Here is a 19,749-nt window from a genome sequence, read left to right as displayed (position 1 = left end):
AGCAGCACCGGTCCTCTGGAACGCACTACCAAAGGCTACCCGGGCAATCCAGGACTCGCAGAACTTCAGGCGTGCTCTAAAAACGCACCTCTTCAGGGAGGCATACCGCATTCCCTAAACAAACCTCTCTGTACTCCGCCTGATAACATGCTCCCTGACCTACTGACTGCAATCCCTGCTAGCCATCATAAACCGCTCCTGCAGTCATACCGATTCTGCTGTCACACGGCTAAATGTCTGACCATTGTCTATGTGTATAGCATCCCTGTGCACATCTCCAGCCCTTTACCTTCTGTATCACCCCATTACTTGTAGTATGTAAGCTCGTTGGAGCAGGACCCTCACCCCTATTGTTTCCATCAACTGATTACTATGTAACCGTGGTTCTGTAATGTTTGTATTTTGTCTTTCTGTATTCCCCCTGTCTATGTAAGCGCTGCGGAATATGTTGGCGCTATACAAATAAAGTTTATTATTATTATCATATGGCGCGCCCTCCCCCACTGTGTGTAGGGATCTTCATGTGCTTCTATATAGCCTGACAGCAAACTCCAGTATGGAAGCACCTGAGTGCTGTGTGTGATTCCGGCCTAAAGGAATTCAGACTCCTGTGAACAAGCGCAATACAAATTGATGACCCCCAATAACGGTGCGCGCATCTGCGGTGTGAGTGAGCGTGTAGCTCCACATGTGCTCATTTTGCAAGGCTTTAGTTGCTAGGGATATTATAGATCGTATCTTTCTGCAGAGACCACAAAGCAGGCCTTACCCATCCCGAGTCACAGCTGCACACGAAAAACCATTAAGCCTGGTAAAAACACGCCATAAATAGTGCACAGCGCAGCCCTCCTCACTAAATAGCAGGCACAGGCACGGAGAGCGGCTTCTAAAAGCAGCACTCTGCTCCTCAGATAATGGAGAGTGCCGGCTCTATCTGCGCTGCTCTCTGACATCTACTTCAGCTGCCGAAAGGAATCTCTGCTTTACATCAATGGCAAAAAACTAGATTCTTCCTGCTGAAAAATGTTCCACCACCCTTATGGGAAGAGGAGAGGGAGCATAGAGGCAGAACATGGAAGACAGCAGCGGCGTTTACTGGGGATCCTTTAACCTGTTCATACATGTACGTTCGCAGAGGTGCTGGTTGGGTATGAAGAGGACTCGGGTGCCAAGCCTGCGGCATACCCCAGGGTGCCAGCTGTTTGACATCAGGGCCAGCTCTAATCACGGCTCTTTGAAAAGCTTATATGCTCTGTCAATCCTGACCACGGCATGTAAGACGTCACCTGGAGGGGGTTGTCCTCATTGGCCCCTCATGATGCTGATGGTTGCCATGGTAGCCTTGGGCTTAGTGAAGGCTCTCAGTACTTCCATGTAATTAACCCTATTATGCCCTGCCTGTGGCCTTTGGCAGGGCTTAAAGAAGTTGTCCAGTTGTAAACTCTTTATAGTCAATCCTCAGGATAGGCCATCAGTAGCAGATTGGAGGAGGTCTGCTGCTCAGGACCCCCTCTGATCAACTCTTCGGTATGCTCATTCACTGATCGAATTTTTGCAGGAAGCAGACTGCTCTGTTCCCATTGAGGTGGTCAGGCTTAGTATTGCAGGTCAAGTTCTCATTGAAGTGAATGGGAATTTTGCCTGTAATAGCAAGCCTGACCATTACAGCAGGAACAGAGCTGTTTGCTTTTTGTAGAAATCGGCTCAGTGGATGACCACACCAGTCCACTGAACAGCTGATCGGCAGGGATCCCAAGCAGCGAACTCCTGCTGATCTACTATGAATGACCTATCCTGAGGATAGGCCATCCATAGTTTACAACTGAACAACCCCTTTAATATGTGAATTTCCAAAATACAATATACTGCAATACTGCGTGCGGTATTGCACTTCGTGTTTATTCATTTCAGAAAGGTGTGATGCAGTTATGGTAGAAAGCAGCCATGTTTGTCTCATTCTATACAACCCCATTTACCCGCTCTTACCTTAAAGCCGGGTGGACAAATGCATTTATAATACTCTACTGCATCATTTCGACAGCTGCCTTGGTTACGACAAGGACTGGACAAGCACGGATCACACTTGGCTTGGATACTCAAGCTTGGTGGCCCTGTGGGAATTAATACCAGGATAGAAAATGGTAAGATTAAAAACCAACATCTGAACAAAAACATAGAAAACTCCTACATATTGTTTTAGATCCCAACAGGCCACGTGACGACTATGAACCTTGGCGCTGTCCTTTGTTAATGACTATGGTGGGTCCTCAGAAAAGCCAATTTCAATAATGCATTGCAGATGAAAATAATGGTCAGAAGGTGTTCCATGGAGGACGGCGGCAGTAAATCATGTCTAATCCATGGGAGAAACATAAATAAAGTGACCCTAAAACAATTCAGTGAGGTCGGCGAGATTTCGCTTCAAGTGTACCGTGTTGGGATTCTGAGGGACAGATGTTTTTGTGAGAGACACGTATAATATAGGAGCTGAAGGTCATTTTAATCAGCAGCAGAAAGGAGGAATGGAGAGCGTCGGAGCGCTGCAGCTGCAGGAGGGGGCAGACGTGCCTGTAACACACTGGATGTCACATTGTGACGGAGCCAGCGCAGAAGTGCGGCTCATAGGGAGAGCGATAGGAAGGAACTGATAAAATAAATCAGCTCCTGCTCTGAAATCTAAGACTGTCTTTGGGTGTAAAGAAAAGGTGTTTGTGAGTCCATGACCTTACGAGGAGCGTGATATAGTGTAGGCCAGTTTTCTAATTCTGGTCAAGTTATTTACTGTTCGGCTCCAATTCTCAAAAATGAGACTTCCATAGTGAACGAAGATGGGACCAGACAAAAGAAAAAAGGCACCACAGTGGGTTACTCTATTAGCAGTCATTACAGCGGTTTACGAGAATTTTAGGTTATCCTCTATTCACACAATAGGGAATGACTTGCTGATCAGAGGGGGTCTCACCATTGAGGCCCCACTGATCCCGAGAATGGGGGTCCCGAGTCCTTCTTACTGCAGGATTGCTTTACTCCCGCAGTGAGGAGGAGACTGAATAAAGCGCTGGCCGTTTGAGCTCACCAATGCTCTTTTCACTTTCAATGGGGGTGCCAAGATACCCAAAGTGGCACCCGCTGGGGTATTTCCGTCAGCCCCATAAAAAGGAATGGAGCACTGACCACGCATGGGACATGGGAGTCCAGTTATCGAGATCGGCGGGGGTCTCAGCATCAGCAAGTTATACCCTATAACTTGAAATTCTAGTACAAATCAATTAAAAAAACCTTCTGGTTTTGGGCCAAATTTCTGCCCTGGACCCGGAGGAGGAGAAGGGTATATCATCTGCAGTTGTTCTTCTTTGCACTCCCTCCAATCTGCCGATTATGGATTCTGCTTTCAGCTATCCCGGATTGCGTTTGCAATCTGCATACTACCTAATCTCAACAGTGAATTGGTAGTGTTAGACTACCAATGCGCTGTACCTGCTCTCTGATTGGCTGTCACTGCCCACATGATCAATGCTAGCCAATCAGAGAGCAGTACATAGTGTGCATTGGGTAGCCAGAAACTGCTCTGTCCATCTTGTAGGGCTGAAAATAAATCCCATACTGGCAGATCCGAAGGGACAACGGTAGAGAAAAACAACAGTAATATACCCTTCGGGCCCGAAACTGAATTTTGTTCTGAAACTGGAGGATTGCTTTAAATGTTGGGAGAAATATAGCAATGCAGCGTCTGATCCCATAGGACAGATGAAGGTCTGTAGAGATCCCTGGGAAAAACTCCATGTCTAATGGAGGAAATAATACGATCTAAATAATAATGCCTAAATAATAGTGCCATACAGTGCTCGGATAATACCGCAGCTGGAACTACTGTAAGACACAAGTTGGAGCCACAGCAACCTAGCAGGGAGTATTCGGCAGGCCACATTTAGTAGAGATGGGTAGTTGTAGCACCTTTTGCCCATGCAATAATGTAGACAACTGGATTTCTGCACCGACCATCTTTCTTCTCTCAAACTGCCCACACCAAGTGTCTTATAAGGGTCTACTTGATCCCCTTCTAAAAGATATCTGTACAGATCGAGGAGCTGAGAACATACATGTACATAAATGTAGTAAGTGTAGCTCTAAAGGGCCTTTCACACTACAAAATCATTGGGCAAGAATGTGCCTATGGATGCTCATTTGCCGATCATCAGGCCATATGATGGCGCTACGCATCACCTGATGAACAGGACTGTACTGCTGAGAATGCTGAAACTATGCGGATGGACAATCGTATGAATGACTGTTCGTCCTCTAAGAATCGTTTTACAAAGAGCAATTTATTCCAAACGACCAACACTGATCAGTGAGATTGGCGCTGGTTTACCTCCCCTTTACACCGGCCCATATGGACTCCATCAGGGACGAACGATTGTTTGTTCTCAGTTCCATCTTTGATGGCAGCATGTAGCCTGTTCACATGAACAGTTGGGCTGCGGACAATGATGAGTCTGTGTACTACATAAAAGATGCAATCAGTCAGTGAAGGAGAGTTTGCTTGCTGGTTGGGTGATTGGCAGCACTGTCACATGGCCTGATGATCAGGCAAACAGATGCTCATAAAGTGGTTGTATCACAATTACAAGTTAACCCTGTTAACCCCTATCCACAGGACAGTGGATAGTTCGCTGATCAGTAGGGGTCTCAGTGTCCTCCTTGGTGTAAAGTAATTGCACCCCCAGCAATGAGGAGAAGACTAAGGGCTCCTGCACACTTGTGTTTTTCTCGCGCGTTTTTTAAACGCGATATCGCTCCATTTTATTTTACGCGATTGTCAATGGGACTTTCTAAAGTTAAAATCGCATTGCAAACTTCCGTTGAGGACATTCTGCAGCATTTCTGCCACATGTAAACATACCCCAGGAGTAATAGTGACCCCCAGGAAGGCCCCAGCGGTAATTGTGACAGCCCACAGAGCGGCCCCAGTGGTTATAGTGACAGCCCACAGAGCAGGCCTAGCTGTAATAGTGACATCCCACAGCGGCCCAGTAGTAATAGTGACATCCCGCAGTGGCCTCAGTAGTAATAGTGACATCCCACAGCGGCCCCCAGTAGTAATAGTGACATCCCACAGTGGCCCCAGTAGCAATAGTGTCCCTCACAGTGGCCCCCAGTTGTAATAGTGACACCCCACAGCGGCCCCAGTGGTAATAGTGACACCCCACAGCAGCCCGCAGTAGTAATAGTGACATCCAACAGCGGCCCCCAGTAGTAATAGTGACATCCCACAGTGGCCACAGTAGTAATAGTGACACCCCACAGTGGCCCGCAGTAGTAATAGTGACATCCCACAGTGGCCCCAGTGGTAATAGTGACAACCCACAGTGGCCCGCAGTAGTAATAGTGACATCCCACAGTGGCCCCAGTGGTAATAGTCACACCCCACAGCGGCCCGTAGTAGTAATAGTGACATCCCACAGCGGCCCCCAGTAGTAATAGTGACATCCCACAGTGGCCACAGTAGTAATGGTGACATATTACAGCGGCCCAGTAGTAATAGTGACATCCCACAGCGTCCCAAGTAGTAATGCTATTACTACTGGGGCGAATATAGTGGCACTATTACTAATAGTATCCCCTATATAAGCCCCAATATTGATAGTGCCCCCTTAAGACCCATATACTTACCCCCTCCTCCTCTGCTCGACGCTGCTGCTGATCCCGGGTGCACACTGTGACAGTGTGTGCTGCCAGACGCCTTCTTCCCTTTGCTCTCGTGGAACCAAAGAGGAGACGTCAGGGGAGGAGGATTCAGGCTGCACACTGACGTCGTAGTGTGCGCCGGGATCAGCGCTGCTGAGTGAATACCGGCAGGGGAGCCGTGGTATCCCTGCCGGTATTCACTACCGTGGTGAGTGGCCGACAGCTCTGCATGCTGCCTCTGGCACGCGTGCCATAGGTTCACCACCACTGCCCTATCCTGTTTCGGTTACAACCCCTTTAAGAGAGTCTGAATCGGCCTGTGTAAAGGCCAATAGACAAGCGCCTATCTCACTGATCTGTGCTTGTCTACTGGAGCAAACTGCTCAATGTAGGAGGACTCTAACTAATGGACAGAAGACTATGACAAATGTGGCATTACCATTGCATTCAAATTTTTTAGCTGGTGTGGTAAGGAGAAGTTTCCCATCCATTTCAGGGGGTCCGGTGCAGCGGGCAATGCCAGGTTCTTTGTACCCAGTCTTCACCCAACTTGACAGCCAGCGTAGATTACAGTCGCAGTAAAGTGGATTTGCACCAATCGCCCTAGTAAAGAAAAGCCATAAAAAAGTTATTCATTTTCAACAAACAGCATCAGCCTGTATTCACACATCCGCACTGAGAAGTGGGTCCAAAAGTGAGGAGAAGTAGTAGCCTTTCCTTTTTCTTGTATCCCGTCCTGGCTTTGGTTAAAAAAAAGGTGCATCAAAAGTGTAGCAAGCACTTCAAGTGTTTAGGGCCCATTCAGACGGCAGTATTTTCGGGATGAGTGCTATCTGTGTATTCCCTGGAGAGCACACGGACACATAACAGTCAATGAGGCTATTCGCATGTCTGTTATTTCACATGGACCATCGGAAATAAATCACAGCCCGTCCTATTCCCATCTGTTTTGACATCTCAGTTTAGGGCTTGCATTGTCTGGGGTCTGTGAACATCACACAGCACATGGATGCCCGTGTCCCATGCAATGATTTCAGCTCCATGTTCTACAGGCACAGCATGCATATGTCCGTGTGACTTCGGCCTCAGGGTGCTTTCACATACAATGCTGCGGCGAGATGTTAGCTGTGGGTCAATTATTACACAGGGACAAGGTGACACATCCAGAATGTCCATCAAGCCTTATCCAGTATGGTGCAACAAGATAATGTGCGACGTTCCAGCAAAAATACCTGCCTTTTCAAGCTCAACACAGTACAAATAGTGCACCTATAAATACCACACCCCTACATTCATGGGACAAACAGGTGCCGGTCACTAACCGCCATGATGCCCGCGGACTGACAATCTCTGCACTGAACAAGCTCTCCAATGAAAATGGCTTAAAGAGGTTTTCCAGGCAGCGCCTGCTATCGCTGCTGAGATACACCGAGATCGTAAGGAAGGAAGCCACTGCTCCGACTCCGGTGCAGTGGCCAGCGCTCATAATTGCAGGTGCAGCTGTCATTGACATCAATGGGACCCCAGCCTGCAATTACAAGCGCCGGCCCCTGTACAAGGGTCGGAGAAGCGGCTTCTGCTCCGAGCCTGATGTATTACAGCCATGATGGCGGGCGCTGCCTGGAAAACTTGTTTTAAATCTGCCTGCAATTAGACCTGTGTATTTGGTGTGGAGTTCCGCAGAGGCAAATTACACCGCGGGTTTTGGTGCGTGTTATGGCCTTAAGAATTCAGACCCTTTAAAAAGACGCAAGATTTGTTGCAATCTCCCTGCAGTCGCTGGGGGTGGGGGGTGCATGCAAAATGACTCCGCCTCCTAGTGGCATTCAGAGATGCAGAATATGTATCAGCATCATGTGACATTTGATACAATTCTCACAAGTTGTAGAAGGTAAAAAAAGATGGTTATGAAAAATCCCACAAAAATTGCATTTTAGGCTACCTTCACACGGACGAGCGCGGTATTCTGCTTGCCAACCTGCGTTTTATCCGCGGATGTGAGTCGTTTTTCATGCAAAATACTTTGCATCCCTTCTGTGAAGTTCTGATCCTCCGGCGCTCGTTTCACGCACGGAGGAGGATCAGCAAGTGTTTGCCACTGATATCAATGGGAAACATCACATCGCACGGCATGTGAGGTGTTGACAATTGAAAACAATGGGCGATCCGTTCCAACGGCTGCACAGAAGAAGAGCATGCGATCTTTTACCTCGCAGCATCGCTGTGAGGAAGAAAAAAAATTAATAAAAAATGTCTCCATTCAAAAGAATGCAGTTTTTAATCGCACGAGATTTGCGCGTCTCGCAGTGCACAAAATCCGTGCGAGATTTACGTTCGTGTGAATGTAGCCTTAAAAATATGTAAAAAGGTCAGCAATCCAAAAACTGTTTGTAAAAAGTGTGTGCCAAGTAGAAAAACACTTCCAAAAAGTGTGTGAAGGAAGCCCAGATACCTGCAGCCCCGGAGATGTCCGCGCTGGGCTCCTTTATAGAACTAACCTCTCCCATGACAAGTGCAGGTTTACATCGGAACGGCTCCTTTAAGCTACACGCTGCATTACAGTGCGTCCCACCGGGTGGCGCCAGTGAGCAGCCAGCAGCACTGAATGAATGGCTGAGGACAGTGTTAACATCTACCTCCTATATAAATACCTGCTGCTATTTAGCCTTTTGTTTAGCGGCTGGCAGACACGGTGCGCGCCGCCGTCATAAATCACGCTGTAAAGAAAAGAATTCCTGGAGATATTCGCCGGTGAATCAGTTTATTTTTCTGTTAAGTATGAAGAACGGCGACTCCATGCACCAAATGAAACAAAAGAGTGAGTAAAACAAGAAAGCAGTTTGGCAGCGCTGCCTGGAAACCAGCAAGGATCTGAATGAGCGAACAACTACAAAGCCGAAAGGTGAACAGGGAGGCGAAGGGCGGATTCCACCGAAATATTGTTGTTAGTCTCTATAACTGAATAACTGATGTAATCCGGCCCGATCATGAGATCTGCTCTACTAACAGCTTCTACAGGGTCCGATGCCCACCCAAACCTTCCTTCCCCAATCATCAATCCCAGACCAGCCGGCAAAGCAGCAAACGCTGATCGTGGCCATCACTCATGCATAGAAACGCTGGCACGTTCCCTGAGTCCCCCTGTGAACAGGCAGATGTGCCGCTGACCAACGATGGCTGTATGGGGACAAGGCATCGTAGTAACGATCATTCATCCCGATATCAGCCTTTGCTGTATGCAAATAGGGAAGATGGAACAATACTTTTGCAGCGCCATCTATTGGAAGGCAGCATTCCTGCAAGTCAATGTTAGACCTTTTAGATAAGCTTAATAACAATGACTGGGAATTGTGAGCCAAAGCCGGAATAACCATACACAGACAGCTGTTTCGGGGTTTTGCCCCTCCTCAGTGTGCTTTAGGTATCTGGTTTGGCTGGTGAGAGGTTTGTGACGTGGGTCGGGGGGGGGGGGGATTGGTCGCTGGCACACCCTTCTCTGTACTACACTGTACATTACACTGTGCTGTGTCTTCAGTAGAAAATAATGAAGATATATTACACTCAGATGTAGCCTATCGCTAAATAATGCAGTCACCATATAATAGTCCGATAGTAGCTCTACATAGTGATGGCAATTACAGTGCAGTTACCTCCAGTGATCACAGGGGGCGTCTCCTGCAATTGGTGTCATTTCCTTTCCCTTCTCTGTCTAAGCTAAGTCCGCCATAAGGCTTCTTGGAGTAACCATTACTCTCTGCACATGCTCATGCTGCTGCATCTGACTCTGTCACTGCCCTCCCATAGTAGTAGTGCTAAAAAAAGTAATAGTACCCCCACAAAGTAGCGCAGAGCCCCCCTGTGCTTGAGATCTACAGCCGCACCGCTCACACAGCAGGGCTGGCCTGAGGGTAGACGTTGCCCTGTGCGGTGCGCTATATTGCTCTTCTCCACAAACACCATATCCATTTTTATCTACAATTGTGGACATGTGATTAACATGTGGCGGCTGACCGTGTACGGGGTTTATACGCAGTGGGTTTTACAGTACTTTTATGCATCGTGGAAAACAGCGCGGATTTCCGCAGCAGAAAATCCAAATCCTTTCCGTATCAATAACCTCATCACAATCTGCACCCCGGTCCAGATCCGCAGCAGACTTCACCTCTTTTATTGAAATGGCGAAAATAAGCTTTTGATGCAGAAATGATGTGGATTTTCTGCTGTGGAAAATCCGCTCCCTTTTCCGCTATGTGTGAACGTACCCCATCTGTGGCAATGTGCTGCATGATCAAAAGCTGCGCTGCAATACTACATGTACCTTTTCCCAAATCTGTACGTAGTCACATGCAACAACATCTAAAAACGGTGGCATTTTCCTAAAAAAAAAAAATGTTTGCAGGCATCTACATACTGTTATATTGTTATTTCTACAGTACATACACTATATACACACAAAGACCATACACACAGAGGTGTGTATATACAAACACGCACATACATAACGGTGTATTGTAGCAGTGTAGTAGCACAGATTGCCTGCAGGGGGCGGTAGAGCAATCATTCTGCTATTAAATTAGAGAAAACACCTGTGTGGGTGCAGCAGGGAGGAAATAAAACCTTCAGCTCTGCTATAGTCGGAGTCTGAGAGGGCCCTGTGAGGTCCGTGAGAGATGGTAGCTCTGGGGAGTGTGGAGCCTAATGGTGGCTGAAAGGGATCCTCACGGGATGACGCCCCCCCAGGAGGGCACCCTGCATGAGCAATAAATGTCATGGACTTTGTGTTTGCGGCACTAGGCCTGATATAGTGGGTGCGAGAGATCCTGCATTATTTAGTGGCCAGACGGCCGGGGAAGTATTCTCATAAATGTGTGTACTGTGACTATTACAGCAGCACTGGTGTAACTATAGAGGGTGCAGGGGATGCGGCTGCACCCGGGCCCAGGAGCCTTAGGGGGCCCATAAGGCCTCTCTTCTCCAGTACTATGAATAAAGCATTATAGTTGGGGGCCCTGTTACAGGTTTTGCATTAGGGCCCAAAAGCTTCAAGTTACGTCTTTGTACAGCAGTACGCAGTTTCTGTTATTTTGTCTGTGATGTCACCTAAATAAATAGATTTCCTGAGTTTTACTACAAATTCTGGCCTGAACGTGAGTTACTGAGGTGCGACCACCCATCTAGGCGGAGGAAGGATGGCGATCCTGTGAGCTCAATATCCCCAAGATACCAAAGTATAATATATATATATCACACGCACACCCGTACATACACGGAAGGCAAGTACAGTAGGCAGGGACACTTACTTCTATCCTTACAGTAGTAGCTTGAAGTGCCTAAGAAGAGCAAATTGGGGGGAAGCTTCCATGGATGTGGCAGCTTCTGCTCCTGTCGCATCCAATGTCTCTCCAGCCCTCCAACCCGGCACCTTCACTCCAGCAAAGGCCATTGTCCCTTCTTCACTAAATCTGTCCTGATGCAACAGGCCGCTAGTCGGGCGATGCGACGTCTTGCCTCTACTTATGCTTTAGGCATTTAAGACAGTGGGAGGAGTTGCACTATGTCATGCAGTGGCGCCCACCGAAAGTGTGGGGGCACCGGGGATGAGGGCTGCAGAGTAACGCCTTCTAAGCGTAGGAAAGGCTGATTGGTGCTGCAGCACCCATAGTGGGGCGCTCCCGGGGTTGCAGTGAAGGTAATGTTGCGAGGGGGGCTTCTGGGCCCCCCTGGCTTAGGGACCAGGTCCCAGTTACAACCCCTATAGCTATGCCACTGTTTTGGAGAATGCAGCAGAAATTTCCGCTTAAGAAATTCACCCAAATCTCAGTGTTTAGGGAAAAAAATCATAGCATGCTCCATCAGATGCAGTATTAGTGGAGTATTATCCCCACGAGGCTAGGACTATACGGCAACTCTCGCTGTGACTCAGGTCACATGACCAAAGATTGCAGTTTAGCCCTGTGATCGTAAGTAGTCACAACCACAACCTACAATGACTTCTACTGTAGCTTTCCAGCAGTAGCCTAATACAGCATGCAGAGGGCCTACAGTACAAAGGCTGAGGACTCTGCATGCCTCCGTCCAGGCTACATACACACAGCTCTGCCATGGGCATGAAGGCTTACAGGGGTTTTCCAGGACTAAAGTATTGATGACCCATTCTCAGGATGGACTAACAATGGTTGATTGGCGGGGGTCTGATGACAAGGATCCCCGCTGATCAGCTGATTGAAGTGGCAGTGCTGCTCAGGTGCGCCCCGCTGTAAGTTTAGTCTGTGAGAGAAGCCATAGTGTTTGCTGAACACCATCTTGTTCCCCACTCCATTCTGTAACTTATTTGACACACGTATTCAGATATTTTGGCATATGAACAGGACAATCAGACGTTTACAAGGCTTGAAGATTGACCTTCGCTCACACAAGTGTGTGTGCAGGGGAAGACAGCTGATTAAAGATGGACTTTGTTTTAGTTATTTACTCTGCTTAGCAAATAGTAAAATGGATACCGTGTTTCCCTGAAAATAAGACCCTGTCTTATATAAAGTTTTACCGCAAAAGAGGCACTAGGTCTTATTTTCAGGGGGTTTGTCTTCTTATACTTACCTAGCTCGGTCCACGTCCCTCCTGATGCTCTCCACAGCTCTGATACACTTCCTGCAGCCCTTGGCTGCTCATACAACATCACTTTCTGGTTACGCAGCACTTGAAGAACCAATGCGCTGCTAAACCAATCAACAGCCATCGCGTTGTAGTGGCGGGATTTATGAATTGGCTGTCGCATTGGTTCATCCAGCACCGCATTGATTGGCTGAGCAGCGAACAAAGAACTAATCACAGCCATCGCTTCCTGGAGGTGGGATTTCTGAGGACTGTGGGAACCGCTCCGAACTATGCTGAAACTCTAGAAAGCAGTGGGAGGGACCTGGACCGAGCCTGCTAGGTAATCTATTCTTCTTCTTTTATTTATGAAGTGTAACTAGGGCTCATTTTCGAGGTAGGGCTTATATTTCAACCTTCCTAAAATTAGGCTAGGACTTATTTTCAGGGTAGGTCTTATTTGAAGGTAGTGAATCACGGCCCCATATCGCTCTCCCACCATGTGAATTCCCCGCAGATGCAAGGCATTTTCACGTCAAAACAGCCTCGCATCACTTTGGGGATCAGCCGTGACGGAAGATCAGAGGGTTTCTCCCATTATTTTCAATGGGACACATCGCATTGAGTGTACCTAGCATAATGCTGCCACTGGCCCCATTGAAAACAAGATAGAACATGCCGCGATTTGTTTCCTGCATAACATGGCAGTGCCATGCAGGAAAACATCACTCATGTGTATGACCCCTGTAGTTGTTATTCTCTGCCGTCCCTCCAGTCTGCATGTTCCGGGTCCTGTTTTTGGCTGCCCAAGATGCTCAATGTAATCGTCAAACTGCCTAATCCCTACAGTGCATTGGTAGTGCCAGACTACTAATGAACTATCGGCCCTTTACGATATTTCACAACAAGTTCTGCATCTCTGTGCAGCTTAGAGAGGATCTGTAACCTTCTGGGTCATCATTCCTTATGACTCTGCATTGTGACATTCCTCTTTTATGCTTCCTGGAAATGCAGGAATACATTACAGGGGTATAATGGAGGCAGACTGGACTACATTTCCAAAACTTCCCTAACATTTCCACTTCTTGCCATTTTTTCAAACGTCCATCTAAATCATCAAACTGAGCTCTAGTACCTTTTTTCTGCTGCCCTGCGCCACCGCTGCTTACCAGCCAGCTTCAGATCTCCACGTTGTTATTTTGAATACTCCTCTAACTGGGTGCTACTATTCCTCTTGTGAAGGGGCCGTGTTCCTGCACCCTCTGGAGCTCTCAGTGGTGATCGGACAGGGTCATCGTGTGGGAACGCATACTTGTCAATTCATTCATACATTTCACGGAAGGGTTACCAGAGGACAAGATGCTCCAGAATGGTTATTATGACTTGGTAAATGGAATTATTTACTAAAACCGACACGTTTGGAGAGGTGACATTGTGTCTTTCACAAAAGTATTCCGATCTTAAGAAGTAATTTCAAGGATATAAGAAAATGAAAGCTAAAGTGACGCGGCGGTCGTCTGGTCTGTGTGGAGAGTCTAGTGTCTACTTACAAGTGGGAGAGAGAGGAGACATCTGAAAAGATTCCTTCAGGCAGAGTAGAGATGTCATTGCCATGCACAGACCTACAACACGATTGGGAAGGCTCATTAATAATTAATATGGGCTTGTTATACAGTCAGTGAAGACAGGATGCAGGATCGGACGTCTACTTACAGGAGCCTCAAGGATTTCAGCCCTTCAAATGCCAGCGGAGGAATGCACCTCAGGGAGTTGTAGCTGAGTATCCTGGCGGGATGAGAATGAGCGTGTTCAGTAATAGAATGCTATATAACGGTCACAGACGGGCATTAACATGTATCTTTCATCTATTCTTGAATCTGATTAAATGTTATATAAGGGTCCTTTCTGCAATGGGCCCGATGTAAACAAGTACTGATTGACAAGGCTGTTGATTGGAGCTCGTTCCCATAGGCCGGCCGTACAGCTCCGCATTCACTCGGGGAGATCTACGGCTGATCAGAGAGTATTTTTATGCTTGCTGACAATCAACGAGCCGTCAATTAAGAAGCATTCTCCTATTGGTCAGCTGATCGCTGGCCCTTTTACAAAGCCCAGTTGTCAGTTGAATGGCTGAGATGAATGTTCCTGCCTGGTAATTGGGCCGAGTAAAAGGGCCTAATAAAAGTTGATTTACACAATGTCATTTTCTGATAGCACATTCCCTTTCAGACTGGAGAAGCTGAACTTCTGGACTCCTATAGGTTGTCAGACCCCCAGCTTTACGTAAGAGTAGGTGTAGATGGAGGGAGATGTTTGCCATTTTACTGAATTGCACCCCACCCTGCTCATTAGTTAACCTTGCATGAAAAAAAGTAATAGAACTATGTTATGTATTAGTGATAGATTTATAGATGAAAGCTTACTGAATACTTTATGCAGGACAGTGCTTAAAGGGGATGTCCAGGTGTAAGCTACTAAGGCCTATCCTCAGGACACGCCATGAATAGCGAGGTCCTGCTGCCTGCTTGTGCATGTTGCTGATTTCTGCAGGAAGCAGACAGCTCTGTTCCCACTGCAGTGGCCAGGTTTGGTATTACAGGTAAAGTTCCCATTGGTGTGAATGGCCTGTAATACCAGATAGGAATGCAGCAGTCTGCTTCCTGCAGAAACCATCTCCATGCACAGGCTCACCGACCCAGCAAATAACTCATGGGTGGGGATCCCGAACAGCAGATGCCTGTCGATCTACTATTTACAGCCTATCCTAAGGACCATTAAGCTTTATGATATGTAAGATCTGACTAGTTCCTTTTTTATGATACCATCACAAACAGTGAATTTCTTTTTGGGTTATGAGGGGTCAAGCTTTTGAACAAGGGTTACTTTACCACACTACTGTGTACAAACCGCAGCTTCCAAGTCTGTGTGCAATCAGGGAATGCTGTTACCTGATCTTAGATCCCCCATACTGTCAGCCATGCTGAGCTTAAAGAGACTCTGTCCCCTACTTTTAGCCCTACAAACTTAGCTTATGGGCTGAAAGTAGCTGAGTCCGGGGATGTTAGAGTTACACTTACCTTCCCTGTTGTTCCCCCAACGTCCGCACTAAAAGCCACTGCCCAGTGCATTGAGTGGCGCTGCTCAGAAGCCCACCCATTATAAAATTAGAATTGGCGGACTATTTAGCACACCGGGTGGAACAACGGGGAAGGTAAGTAAAACACTTACATCCCCAAACTTAGCAGGTCACCTTCCAACGCATACGGTTATCTAATAGGGCTAAAAGTAGGTGACAGATCCCCTTTAATATTCCCCAAACTGACAAGTTCATTCTATAAAGAAGAATACCCCCCATTCTAGATCTATGTATGTATGGTGAATATGAAGTCGGATTCTGTAAGAAGACTGTCAAACATTTGGAGGAATAAAACAAACGGTGATAACAGCATTGCGGGGAACTGTTTGTCCTACTTCTGCTCGGCGGCTAACCTGATGACTTATACAAGAATGAAACCTAATTGCCTTCTGGAGATTTCTTTACACAATAATGAAGGTTGTTTTCCGAGCGGGCTGCAGCATTCAGCGCAGGCAGACCCCTCACATCACACAAGTCCACGGGTGACCTTGTTTGCAGAAAAGAACTTACAATGTGGTGAGCTGGCTCATGTTCGTGAAGGAAGAGTTGCTGAGGGAGCTGATTTTGTTGTTGCTCAGGTCTCTGTAAAATACAAGAGAATAGATATGAGTAGGAGAATGAATAGCTATTCATTCCTTTATCTCCATTAACCCTTCCAATCAGAGCTCACACACTTCTTATAATTGAATGGTCCCTTTATTAGAACCCCGGCCCTCTCATGATCAGAGCTTTACTATATGTAAGTTTTCTATGGATTTCAGTGTGAATCCACATTAGATGGGAAAACCCAGCAATCTGAGCAAGTTCCAACAAGCGGGGTCATCGGTGCTAGACTAGCCGAGGCGGGGTCATCGGTGCTAGACTAGCCGAGGCGGGGTCATCGGTGCTAGACTAGCCGGGGCCGGGTCATCGGTGATAGACTAGCCGAGGCGGGGTCATCGGTGCTAGACTAGCCGAGGCGGGGTCATCGGTGCTAGACTAGCCGAGGCGGGGTCATCGATGCTAGACTAGCCGAGGCCGGGTCATCGGTGCTAGACAAGCCGAGGCCGGGTCATCAGTGCTGGACTAGCCGAGGCCGGGTCATCAGTGCTAGACTAGCCGGGGCCGGGTCATCGGTGCTAGACTAGCCGGGGTCGGGTCATCGGTGCTAGACTAGCCGAGGCGGGGTCATCGGTGCTAGACTAGCCGAGGCGGGGTCATCGGTGCTAGACTAGCCGAGGCGGGGTCATTGGTGCTAGACTAGCCGAGGCTGGGTCATCGGTGCTAGACTAGCCGAGGCGGGGTCATCGATGCTAGACTAGCCAAGGCCGGGTCATCGGTGCTAGACAAGATCTGTGTAGTTGGCTATCTGTCTCATAAGTATTTCACTGTGTAGTAGGATTTAATTGACACATTTCCATACGCAGATAATCGCACAGCTATATACTTACACCAGTTGTAAGTACTTGAATGTAGACAGCTGCTTGGGTACCATTGTGAACTGATTGCCATCCAGGTATCTGTATAAGGAAAAACACGTTTACAGCCCATTTACTTTTGTATGCAGAAATTAGAAACATTAAGGCTAACTTCGTGAATACCGTCTCCGTATCGCACTCCCCGCCAAGTGAAATCCCCAAGGATGCGGGGTGCTTTCATGGGAAAACATCCTTGCATCACTTCGGGGATGAAGAGAGCCTCCGCTGTGTCTGTCTCAGTCATGCAGTTCTGCCATTACTTTTAATGGGGCCGACACTGCTGCTGTCAGTCCCACTGAAAACAATGGGCGATCTAAGAGCACGTACAAGATATACACTATCTTGGCATGTAATACGCACAAAGATACTTCATGCTGCGATTCTTTACTGCAAGTAATACTTGTGCGAAAAAAACACAAGTGTGAAAGGCCCAATAGAAAGCAATACGCTCTGAATGACCTTCGATATGTGACTATCAGCATTCGGACTACTAGCGGATGCATGGAGCCAACCTTTAAGGGAATTGGGCACATTATGTGTATTTTCTGGGATGCTCAGCCAATATCTCCAGTGATTACAGATAATAAAGCCTGAGTCCTCAGGTAACTTCTTCTCCACCCTTGCGCAAACATATGATCAGATGTAATTACTTAATATCTCAAATAACAAGAATAGTTTATTACTCAGCAGATTTGGGACAGAAACGTCTCCATGATCTGAAGGGGTTGTTTCTGCAGCAGAACATTTATTTCTGCAACCCCCATCCAGATGTATGGACAGACGAAGACATCGCTGCAGCAAATCTGCTGCATGTGAACATACAGCCGTGTGACGTACAGTTCTGTGACGTTCTTGGGTATTCCCTTAGGCAGTGATAACAAGTGCTTATTACTGCAGCGCACTACGGTGTCCAGGCACGTACACTCCTGCGGGCACTGCGGCTGTGGGGCACAACTCAGCTCTTCCTGTCCTGTGGAGACAACAACAGGAGTTAAGCATAATTAATCTTATTAAAAGTATTACATACTGGCACAAAAACCCGGTCAGGGGCTGTGGTAATAACCCGGTGAGAAGCTGTGGTAAAAACCCGGTGAGGGGCCGTGGTAATAACCTGGTGAGGGGCCGTGATAATGCCCCGGTGAGATGGCGTGGTAATAACTCTGTAAGGTGCTGCGGTAAAGACCCAGTGAGGAGCTGCAGTAATAACCCAGTGAGGAGCCGTGGTAATAACCCAGTGAGGAGCTGCGGTAATAACCCAGTGAGGAGCTGCGGTAATAACCCAGTGAGGAGCTGCGGTAATAACCCAGTGAGGAGCTGCGGTAATAACCCAGTGAGGAGCTGCGGTAATAACCCAGTGAGGAGCTGCGGTAATAACCCAGTGAGGAGCTGCGGTAATAACCCAGTGAGGAGCTGCGGTAATAACCCAGTGAGGAGCTGCGGTAATAACCCAGTGAGGAGCCGTGGTAAAAACCCCGGTGAGGGGCCGTGGTAAAAACTCGGTGAGGTGGTGTGGTAATAACCCAGTGAGGTGGTGTGGTAATAACCCAGCGAGGAGCCGTGGTAATAACTCTGTGAGGAGCCGTGGTAATAACCTGTTGAGGTGGCGTGGTAATAACTCGTCAAGGAACCGTGGGAATAACCCGGTGAGGCTCACAGGTGTCAGAATGATAGATACTTCCACAAATGGCCCCATTTTAAAAACTACTTAATGTATTCACTGAGGTTGAATTAGTTTTTTGACCAAACAGTTTTTTCAGGAGTTAATGCAATTTAGAGGAGAAAAAATAAAATTTCATATTTTTGCAAATATGTTGTTTTAAAGGCAATTTTTTTGTTCTATAGTGCACATGAAAATGAGGATTTACACCCCAAAATGGATCTCCGTTTGTCCCGTGTTCAGAAACATACCCATTGTGACCCTAATCTACTTACAGGACACATGGCTAGCCCTATTATGGAGGGAACACCCACTGGATTTCAGATCACAACTGAATAAATTCTAGGCCGCACTGCTCGCTTGTGCAGGAAAAAATGGACAAGCTGCTGCTGGAACTGCAGGAAGGGGTCCGGTCTGGCAGACATGGGGGTCATTTTCTGAATCTGTGATTGCCTTTTTTCCAGCACATCCATGGTTAAATTGGTTCTGCCTCTCCCACCCACGCATGCGCAGACACCAGCATCACGTCCTGGAGGACCAGAACGCCGCAGGACATCGCGGAGCATGGGGGTGAGTATCCTCAGCTCCCCTTACGGATCCGATATGTAAGGGGAGCTGAAACTTTAAATTGACTTTAATGCCGATCACGTGACTGTGGGGGCTTCCCGCGGACCCCCATGACAGCTCCAGGATGTCGGCTACCTCCGGTAACTGACCGCATGGAGCTGTCACATCCACAGCCTGCAAGGCTTTAATTCCCAGAGGCAGTGTGTTTTCACAGCCTTGGGGATTAAAGCCCAGCAAAGCAGGACTTAAAAACACTATGGGGTTGTCAATAAGGGGTTAAAGCAGTGTTTCTCAAGTCCAGTCCTCAGGGACCCCCAACAGGTCATGTTTTCAGGATAGTAAATACAGTTGCGTCAATGTCTGATGCACTGACAATACTAAGGAAATATTCTGAAAACAGGACCTGTTGGGGGTCCCTGAGGACTGGAGTTTGGAAACACTTCTTTAAAGGGAAGCTGTCATCATTTATGAGCACCATAAACTAAGTTATGGCGGTCACATGACAGGTCCCAAGGAATCTGGGTACGAGCCCTCCATGCAGACTGTGCAGGGCACATATACTGTCCGCTATGGCAGTGTGCGCACACAGACTGCAGAGATGAGTCCAGGGCACTGTCTGTGGTAGTGTAGGAACAGGGAGCCGGGTAAGTATG

The 19,749-nt window shown here is 47.6% G+C and overlaps 1 protein-coding gene across 3 annotated transcripts in view; it reads right to left on the bottom strand.

The window, feature by feature from the left end:
• Positions 1-19,749, bottom strand: part of SLIT1 (slit guidance ligand 1) — a 342,047-nt gene that overhangs the window by 33,587 nt on the left and 288,711 nt on the right. For all 3 annotated transcript variants that reach the window (XM_066601325.1, XM_066601327.1, XM_066601326.1), the window contains 7 exons: positions 17,710-17,842; positions 16,846-16,914; positions 15,926-15,997; positions 13,993-14,064; positions 13,830-13,901; positions 6,128-6,291; positions 1,987-2,111 (listed from right to left, as the gene is read on the bottom strand). In XM_066601325.1, coding sequence (XP_066457422.1) covers positions 1,987-2,111; positions 6,128-6,291; positions 13,830-13,901; positions 13,993-14,064; positions 15,926-15,997; positions 16,846-16,914; positions 17,710-17,842 — 707 coding nt within the window. The remainder of the gene's footprint in view (positions 1-1,986; positions 2,112-6,127; positions 6,292-13,829; positions 13,902-13,992; positions 14,065-15,925; positions 15,998-16,845; positions 16,915-17,709; positions 17,843-19,749) is intronic.

The sequence above is a fragment of the Eleutherodactylus coqui genome, chromosome 4 (assembly GCF_035609145.1).
Source record: "Eleutherodactylus coqui strain aEleCoq1 chromosome 4, aEleCoq1.hap1, whole genome shotgun sequence".
NCBI classification, from domain to species: domain Eukaryota; kingdom Metazoa; phylum Chordata; class Amphibia; order Anura; family Eleutherodactylidae; genus Eleutherodactylus; species Eleutherodactylus coqui.
Note: the sequence above shows the minus strand (reverse complement) of the source record. Positions and strands in the feature narration are given on the sequence as shown.